Raw genomic sequence first — 10,016 nt, 5'->3', positions numbered from 1 at the left:
ACTGAATACCAGAGAGTGAAAACTGCGCACAATCCAACACTTTTATTGCAAGCCATTTAGTTGCACCTTCACTGTTTCCACAAGAGAGGAGCTTATTCACAACTCCCCAAATAATTCGCGGGACTGACGTTTTTAAAATAAAGTTGCACTGAGTGACCATGATTGATTCATTCGGCAGGATTTCATCCAATCATAGACGAGCTTCTTTCCCCCCCTCTACGGTTACCCATTAGTGTTTCTTCTCTTTCATTCTGGTTGACTACCCGCATCTTCGCTAAACCAAATAACTGAATGTTTTCTTCTTCCTTTGTTGTGCAGCCAGTGCGGAAGCTTTCATCACATCTGCAGTCTCATTATTACCCGCAGAGCCACAATTTATGTGAACAATGCCCCCTTCAAACGCCAAGCAGAATTCATATTTAACCATTTATATGTGTTTAAAAAGAGGAAGTACGTTTTGCACCACCTGATTACCTTTATACCGGCAAAAGATTGGACACTGGAGGCAGCACGGTCCAGCGGCCGTGTACAGTTATACTGCTGCGTCAGCGTTAATGCTACAACTTTAGGACAATTCAGTGCCAGTTTCCTTCGACCTGACAGAAGACAAGTACAGAAGTAAAGCATTGTGCTTCTGCAGCTCAGAGTCTCATACACCTGTGTGCTGCTCTGCTGAGGTGGAAATGAAAACGCATGAAGTCTTGCTAGATATAAGTGATCTCCTGCCTCTCCGAGCTTTTCAGGCTTTCTCACACACAGAAATCGCGATTCCTGCACCGGAGAGCCGAGTAAGGGCTTTCCCCCCATTTTCAGATAAGGCAATGGAGCAGAGAGGTTGGAGAGACAAGCTGGAGTGTAATACTCTCTCTCTCTCTCTCTCTCTCTCTCTCTCCTCTCTCTCTCTCTCTCTCTCTCTCTCTCTCTCTCTCTCTCTCTCTCTCTCTCGTCCATACAGCGGTGTACAGTAGGATACGTGCTGGCAGAAGCGCGGGTTTGAGAAGGTGCACTGGGGTCGAGCGGTCCAGCACGGTGCCGGGACTGGATTTTACTGTACCCACATTTTATAAAGAGAGTTGGAGATGGAGGGAAACTGGAGGATCCTGTTCTCCCACGTGTGCAGCACCAGCTTTCTTCTGCTCTGGATCTTCGTCGGCTTGAATGTGGTAGAGGTGGTAGGGTCCCAGCAAGGGATCCCTCTGTCAGTGTGAGTGAGAAACTGCTGTGCAACTTTGATTCGCATTGAACGTGTCGATTTGTGACTTACAGATAATTAAACTACCACAACGTCCGCGTTTCAAATCATGCATTATGTTCTAGATTTAAATAAATGTATCTAGTAACAAACGTATTTTGCATCTCATAAAATACCGCTTGCCTCTTGGATGTATGTCAAAAAACGTTGTAAAAATTAAAATAAGGTTGAGGAATTTAGATATATCTGGAAACTAAACTGCAGACCTAAACGTTCTTTGCAGTGAATGCTACCTGTTTATCTACAGTTATACCTGCATTTGCTGTCATAAATGTAAGCATGACGCTCCTATTCATTTTTCATAAAACAAGACATTTTAATATGATGGACTACAGCATCTTTTTCTTAAAGGGAAATTTTTTTATCATTTTATTTTTTAAGAGTTGCAATAAAGAAGACACAGTCTTCATTATAATAACACACATAAGTGTGAAGTGTTATAGCTGGAATCCCCACCCAGTCCTATACAAGTGTAATCTAATAATTTAATGCCCACATAACTGTTTAGCTGCAAGTGATTTACATTTTCTTTGTTATAACTATTTGTAGGCCTATTTGTAGCAGATTGTAGACACCTATTTCAATGCTGTATAATTTAATGAAATAAGTTTTTACCAAGCTTCATTTGTTCTGAAAATGTCTAAATGAAAGACTGTAAAATCTAAAATAATGTGTAAGGTGTAAATAAATCTAGTTTCCACTGCAGTTAACGCTCACTTATATGGAAGTTAGTGCTGTGCATCTATCTGTAAAATATTTTAAAAATACTTTTTTTCTCCTAGCAAGTTCATTTAAGGTGCAATTTAATGTGAAATGGACAGATTTTGAAAACAAATAAAAACTGTGCAAAGGAAAAAAAAATCTCCCCCTTTGGATATTTGAGAAACCATTTGGGAAGCGCTAGAAGGATTATCTTTTTACCAAAGTTTGTTTTGCACATGGAGACAGTTGACCTGCAACACATTATTTTTGAAAACATGTATTCAGTGTTTCATGGGCTTTTTAAAATTAGCATATCATTAAATAAATCTACTTCCCATTTAGGAATAAAAAGGCAAGTTTGTCAGCTGAAATGATGTTAATTTAATATTCACAGTGCAAAATTTTGATGCCACGTAGACGTTATTTACAGTTTAATATAAGAGGGTTCAATAACTGTAGTTTAGATCATCAGATTATAAACTTTTATCAGGAAAGTGAAGGTTTATGATAATCTTCTTCAATAATCTCACTGATCATTTCATAAAGGAAGCTTAAAATGATAGATCAAAAGGATTTTATATTTTAAATACTCAAAATACTCTCTACTCTATTGTCTTGTCTTGTTAAATTTTGCTTCTTCTCTTTTATGTAGAGAACTGTTGGATAAATTGCCTTGTCGTTTTCTGTCTTTTTTCTTAGCGTAAAGCTTTGGGCCTCTGCATTTGGGGGAGAAATTAAATCAATATCTGCTAAATATTCTGGTTCCCAGCTACTGCAAAAGGTAGATTTCCTTTATGTTATTTTTTAACATGGATGGATTTTTCCTTTGTCTGAATGCCATGCAGTTACATCCATTGTATGCTGTAGTGCTATCTAATGACTGCAGAGACATTTCCGTGTCTCAGCTGAATGCTGATGCGTTATTCTGGAGGAGACTCAGGTGTGCTTGGTAGAGCACTCTGTGTATATGTGTGTGCATGTGTTTTTGTGCGCATGCACACATTTGTGTGTGTGTGTGTGTATTTGTTCATGATACGGCCCATTAACCATGGCTCTGATTCCTCTCTCATCTTATGTCTCCAGTTAACTCTCTGGAGTCAAGAGTTTCAACCTCTGGATATGATTGTGACAAGGGGACAAATTAAATAAGTGTGGTGGAGTTTGATAGAGGGTGTAGGGGAGTGACAAGATGAACAAGTGAAACCTCGGGAGAATGAGCGACGGTCCAATGCAGTAGATTTAACTTTCTGACCACATGATGGCAGAGGTGTGCGCTGTAGTCACAGGCCTGAGGTGTAAAAAGGTGGTCAGTGTTCATTCGGGATGAATGGTAAACTGCAGGTTTCCCTCAAAAGTGACCAAACCAGGGACTGCAAAGCAAACAGCTGTAGGAGCTGTGCATGAATACAGAATAGCTGTGCAGGCTTATAGCACTGTGTGCAAAGACTTCGAATTATTATTTTTTTACAGGGTTCAGGTAAAAAGATTTAAAAGAAAAAAACACCAAATTATTTGCAGTAACCCAAGTGAGGGTTTTTCAATTGTATTTATAAAGCACCAAATTACAACAGTCACCAAGTGCTTTATGATGTTAGGTAAAGACCCTGCATGAATGTTAGGATGACAGTTATGAATCCCAGCGTTTGGGAAAATAACATGCAGTCATGTTTTATTGCTGCTAACAAGTCAAAGTGGACATTCTCTGTTTTAATGGCTGTGTCTCTGGAAATCTTGTAGATTCTCCCACGTATTTAGTCTAACTTCAAACTGCGGAATCATCTAATTTTGAAGTGAAAAAAGTTTAAAAAAAACTTTGTATGTTGAAAGGTTGTACAAGCAATTTCAGCTTAGCTTGAAGAGATGAATGCTGTAAGCATGCCGCGTGTCTCTAAACTGAAAAGCAACTTTTACTGAGTAAGTTTTTGAGTGTGCATACTCCTTCTCCTGACCTTCTCACTTAAGTGTGATGTAATGCGGTGCAGTGCAGGAGCTCGGCAGTGCTGTATAGCTACAGTTAAATATTCAGGTTCTTTTTCACTGTATCGTAAAGCTGTTCTTTGTGGTGGTGTCATATTCGAGTTATCCTTTCATATGTGTGGCAATAAAAATAGGGAAATCTTTAAATTTATGTGAGGCTTTAATTACAAAACTGGTATAGAGGACTGTATTACAGTGTTTCCATTTTTCTTGTCAGAACACTGTCATCTTCCCTGTCTGCTGTTTATAACCTTTACTTTCCTCTTGTTAAGTACATGAATCTGTGCATGACTCTTGCTAATACTAATGCATTGATCCACATTGCTATTTTAGGAGCTGTGGGCAATCACAGCGCCACGTCCAGGTGTCAACTCCAGCTCTGAGGGCACCACCTCAGTCAAGGGCAGCAGCAGGATTAAGAATCCCGCCTGTCTTGGAGGGTGGGAAGAAGGCGGACTTCCCAGAGGAAGTCCACGCAAGCATGGAGAGAGTGTTCAAACTGCAATTAGAAGACGTCTTCAGGGTCCCAGCCTAGGATCTTCTTGTTCTGAGGTGACTTCTTTTGAATTTAAGCTAAGATGTGTGGTTGAAAGTGAAACACAGCTGTATATAAAGCTCCCCTTCTATTTTTCTTTTTATCAAATTGGAACAAAAAAGACTTTTTCATGATGCCCTGCAAATATATACTTTTTTTTCTTTGTCTGTATGTAAGCACTTTGCTTATGTTGCGGTTCATGGAGGCATATCTGGAGAGAGCTGTACTGAACCAGTCAGCACAAAGCAGTGAGCTGTGAGGGAACTGACGGGTCGTTAGGGGCTGGTCATTAAGGCTGATCATTAGATGCTTTTTATGGTGATTTACCCGATTTCACAAAGAAGGGGGAAAAGACTGGCTCTTCCGGCTCCCAGCACTCAAGCATTGGTCATTACTCTAATCAATAATAGTGATGAGTGTTTTTGATGGATGGGGCTTAACCTCCACTTGATGACTTGGAGGGGTGGGAGGTAGGAAGGTGGGGGTCTGGGGTGGGACTGGGGACTCAGGGTGCTGGGGCGAGGAGGACAGGCGTGAAATGAACTGTTCTGCTCCACTGAAAGTCCACACTCTTCCTTTCAGTAGGTAATTTGTCGCCTCATGTACTGGTTTGTGTGTGTTTTTTGTATATCCTGTCCCCGTAACATGTAATATTGGACGTGCTACGAGCCTTTAGTGGCTTGTGTTTATTTTTAGATACAATTTCTGGATGTGTGCATGAAGTGGCTGACTGGAGAGTGTGGGAGGATCAAGCTTTTTGTTTTTACTTGGCATGTGTGTGTGTGTGTGTGTGTGTGTGTGTGTGTGTGTGTGTGTGTGTGTGTGTGTGTGTGTGTGTGGCAGGCAGGTGTGGGATTATGTAATGCTATATTCCTTCGAGCTGTGACGGGCTTTGTTCTGTATCACTGGAGGTCCTGTGCATCCAGCAGAATCAGCATTATGTGAGGTGTAGTTCATTACCCAGAGTCGCCCAAGCTTGACACGTTATTATCTTTCTTCTGTGCTTTGACTCCATTTCAATTACCCTCTTGCCATGCATAGCCTTCAGATCCAGCTCCACCCCCTCCCCGGCCACCCAACATGGCCTTCTCCAGCCAATCAGCGAGGAAGATGCGGCATGTGCAGCCAGTAACTGAGACCAGATAAAGACCATCAGTCATTTTGTGTCCCAGCATGGATTTTATGTTCACCTGAGACTAGCTGCATGCAGCCCGTCAGCCAACCTGTGAAAGCTTTTAAACCTTGTTTAACAATTTACTCATTTCTATAGTGGATACAGTGAAACAATAAGGCTTAAATATGCATACAAATATACACGCAGAAGATGTTAATTATCTGTTTCTTTCCCTGTCATGCTGAGTAAGATCTAAGGAATGGGTTAATCAGTCTTGAGATCTCATTACGTTTAAACTATGCTCTCCATGTTACAGGACACACAGCTGTTGCCCCTGTCAGCACCACACTTTATGATTCTTCTGGTTATTTTCAGAAATATAAAGAATTCGAAAAGTCAGTCAGAGTGGAAGAGATTGATGGTATGAAAGTGGTCAAGAACTTGGCTGTGAAGATGGAGGAAATGTTCCGGAGAAAAGCCGAAGCAACAAGGGTAGGCCGTGTTACTGAATTTTTATTTATCAGAAAAATACATTTATAGTACAATATATTCATTTCAATTTGTCAGGGTAAGGGCATGTATGGGATAGGGGTGAAATCAGTCTTTTTCCTTTCCTTTTTTTTTTTTTTGCTGAAATAAGGTTTTTGGGTTTTTTTGTTTTTTTGTTTTTTTTCAAATTCTTCCCTTCTCATTTACTTAACTTGAGCTTCAATGTTTAATGTTTTCTGACGCACCTGACAATTAAAAGCAGCTCTAACTGTGTCAGTGCGAGTTTAGCTTTGAGAAACAATCTGGAGTCTGATCAAGTCAACAATTTATGCTTATTTTGTTTCTCATAAAGGGAGTATGAAAATTTGCAGGAGTTATCCTCAGTAACAGTGACCACAATGACTTTTGCTGGCTTTGCTTTTTTTATGTGCATTTTTTTTTGGTAACAATAATACGTAACTTCGTGAATACCAGGAAGAAAATAAAAAGAGTAGTCACCGATCTGAGAAACTTTGAGAGATTACGTGGATCTGAAGTGTAGTCGTGAATGTAGTCTGTTACAGTCTGGGCCTGAGGTGAAGTCAAGCCTCACAGCAGCAGCCTGTCTGCGACCTCAGCGCACAGGAGCTTGTAACCATTTTAATGCTACGCCTCGCACGAACTGCTGGGAAATGATAACGTTTATCTCCCTGCGCCTTGTCCCATGTGCGCGATAATTCATGGCAACTCGGGCCACAAATGACACCGGATAAACAGATTTAATTTAATAAAAAAAACCCGGCTGGAATCAGTTTGAAGTGCGGCTGAATAATACACATTAAATATATAAATAAACGGACACGTGCAAAAACAAAATCAGTTTCAGGTTTATCTCAGTCTGACTGCGTCGTCGCTTTGCTCCAAATTGAAAATCGACGCTGTTCTCAAGTGTTAAGGGTGAAAAAAAGACATTCATACACAAGCCTACCACAAAAAAATAAAAAAATAATAAAATAAAATAGATTTAACCTATTTCCTGCTGCTTTTATTCGACAACTGCTGACACCACTAGAACTCACTTTGGGGTCAATTGAATTTATCCTCAGGAGTCGGCGGAAAAAGCCGCAGTTGTGTTTATATAGCAGTTTGTTTTGACACGCGTGACAGATGTTAATTACCTGCTTACCTGCGGTTTCCCGGGAAACCCGGAGTCAAGCATATTTCTCTGAATCAATCTATTCCAGAAGTTAGCTCTGCTTTGGTGAAAGGCATCAAAATCCCGTTCCAACCTGCCTCCATCAATCATTCCGCTCCTGCTCTCTGCAGCAGTTGCCTATATTTTATGTACATTTTCCCCTTTAAAATGCTGCGAGGACAGTCAAGAATTAATCGACTGAATTTTGAGAACATATCATTTTCGTAAGTTCTGGAGAGCGCTGACAGAAATCTTCACATGCTGCCGATTTCATTCTAAGATTTAATTTAAAGCAGTGCTACGGTCCTCGATCACGTTCCTCTTTGGTGAAATGTCATTCGCTGCGCTTTGGAAATTATCGAGGAGCAGAGCAATGTCCAAACAGCAAGTCTGAGAAACAGAAAAAAAAAGCAGCAGAGTGTTAACGCCTCGGGGGAAATTTGTGGGAGTCTCGAAGCTACGCCAAGTTTTACGCAGTGTCTTAACAGTTTCTGTACAGTCACCATGTATGAACGGAAGAGTTTGTATATTTTAAACATGCATTTTTTTTTTAAAAGTTTTGCTCTTATTAAGCAACACTTCTCTCCTCTCAGCGACTCGTGGAGGCGGCCGAAGAAGCGCATCATCAGCATGAGGAAAATCCCGACCTGCAGGTGAGGCTGCAAAAGAAAAGGAAAGGAAAGACGTGATTTTTTTTAAAGTGGCGTGTCACTGTCATAGATCACGATGAATCATCTTTTAGTTGGTGAGGGGAGGAGCGGCTGCAAGGTGAGAGAAGGGTAATAGGCCCTAAAAGTCTTTAATTGCGTTGGCAGCGCCCTTCACTCTGACGTCCTGCCAGCGGTTTGATACATAATGTTTCTTTGATAAGTCAAGCCTCACACAGTGAAGGCTGCGGCGCCAATACTGCCATAACTCATAACCATGTTTTTTTTTTTTTAATTAGGCTGCATAGCCTTTAAGCTTTTACATACTGTAATTAACACTAACTAGAACACAGTGGAGATTAAGATCTATCTCACCCTCTGCGAGCACAAGTATGGGCTTCGGGTTGTTGTGCATGGTATTATATTTTGTAGAACCACCAATTTTCCCCCTCAGGTAAGGTAGTCTATTAGAGGGCGGTCTGTAGGTTAACCAGAAAGAAAAGGGAAGGGAGACAAGTCATTCTAAATTTAATTATACTTCACAGGATCTGCTCATGCGCTCGGGCTTTGTTGGGGACATTATTTAGCGGCTCTCATTGCAGATTTCCAGTGCGCGCTGAGAGCTTCCCTGGTCTCTGCAGAGGGAATGCAGTATTTCTGGCGTTTGTTACCGCTCTCCCTCGCTCTCTCTCCGTCCACTGGACAGAGATAAATGAAACTCTTTTGCGTGGCGCATTGTTTCACTTCCATGGCTGCAGATTGGAAAACCACTCGAGCAACAAAACACTGAAATAACTGGAGCACTTTACAGTTAATAGAAGCATTTACATCATATGAATACATTCTGTCACCTTGTTCTCCTGTCCATTTCTTTGCTGTTCACATCCACAGAACAAGAGGGACAAGAGGGAGAGATGCTACCTTAAAAGAAATATATGACCAGTGAAATAAAGAAGTATTTTTGTCTTTAACCTATTTGAAACGGTTTGGCTTATACTTAAATACCCCCAACCTCCTCTATTTTATATTTAAGAAATAAGATCTGTAGGAAATGTGAAGATTTATCAGACTCAAAGCAATAATCCACAAACCAAACTATATCTTTTATGCATTTATGTATTTATGAGTCCCTTCAAAGAAACACAAATATTACATTCTTTATATTTTTGTCAAAAACATTATTTCCTGAAATATCTGAAGATCTTATTTCATTTTTTTGTTTTTTATTTTTCAGTTTTTCGTGATCCTCCCGTGGCTGCATTGGTACACATAAATTGTTGCACACTCTTAGATAAGAAAAGTTCTCATCCAAGCCCTTGACAGTTATCACACAGGCCTATCACACAGCCATTTCAGCTTAAAGGCCATAAAAAATAATAAGGAAAATTCAATATCCACCTGCGGTAATGATGTGATGTCATTATAGTACTCCTCTTGGCATCATTCAGCCAACCTCGCCTCCTCTGACACCACACATTTTTCACGCACCATTTCACTGACCACAGTGAGATAAGCTGGCTGCTCTTATCTCAGCTGCTTTGTCTCAGGACACTCGGATGTTTTGTGCTGACCTGAGTGCAATTCAAGGGTGTGTGGATCCAGTCTGATGGTGTAAACGAAACATTTGTACAGTAGAGCCTTATTTAGTTTCTTTTTTTTTTTTTTTGGGGGGGGGGGTCAGTGTTCCTTTCAGTAGGCCTAAAAGAAAGTATTAAATATTAAAATATGAGCAATATAAAGTTGTTGTTCATAAGATCATTCCTTTAGAATTATTCTGTCTCCTAATACAAATGCATAACAAGACACATCAATAAAATTGTTTCATACAGGCTCTAAATTTCTCTAAACATTAAAACAACATAAAGTCTGACTTTGTGCATGTTTTTAAAAATACTTTTAAGGCTTTGTGAGAATTCCTTTATTTCTACTTCAGATGTTTTAAAAAACTGGTTTAAAAAACTATGTTTGAATCTGAATCACTTCATTTAAACAACAACAACAACAAAGGTCTTTATAGACACCACAAAGATTTAAGTTTGTATAATCACACTCATATACAATTATGCTAATTCTCTAGTCATGCTTTTGTTTTTCTGTTCTGGCATTTCATTGTGAACCATTTTGTG

The 10,016-nt window shown here is 40.0% G+C and overlaps 1 protein-coding gene across 3 annotated transcripts in view; it reads left to right on the top strand.

The window, feature by feature from the left end:
* Positions 1-958: 958 nt before the first annotated feature.
* LOC146669998 (voltage-dependent calcium channel subunit alpha-2/delta-3-like) overlaps positions 959-10,016 on the top strand; it is a 35,295-nt gene continuing 26,237 nt past the window's right edge. For all 3 annotated transcript variants that reach the window (XM_085406670.1, XM_085406669.1, XM_085406671.1), the window contains exons 1-5: positions 959-1,204; positions 2,654-2,735; positions 4,265-4,483; positions 5,956-6,072; positions 7,837-7,896. In XM_085406670.1, the coding sequence (XP_085262796.1) occupies positions 1,080-1,204; positions 2,654-2,735; positions 4,265-4,483; positions 5,956-6,072; positions 7,837-7,896 (603 nt within the window). In that variant the 5' untranslated portion in view covers positions 959-1,079. The remainder of the gene's footprint in view (positions 1,205-2,653; positions 2,736-4,264; positions 4,484-5,955; positions 6,073-7,836; positions 7,897-10,016) is intronic.

The sequence above is a fragment of the Rhamphochromis longiceps genome, linkage group LG5, assembly GCF_057381845.1.
Source record: "Rhamphochromis longiceps isolate RC_006_pf linkage group LG5, R_longiceps_female_GT1.1, whole genome shotgun sequence".
Taxonomy (NCBI): Eukaryota; Metazoa; Chordata; class Actinopteri; order Cichliformes; family Cichlidae; genus Rhamphochromis; species Rhamphochromis longiceps.
Note: the sequence above shows the minus strand (reverse complement) of the source record. Positions and strands in the feature narration are given on the sequence as shown.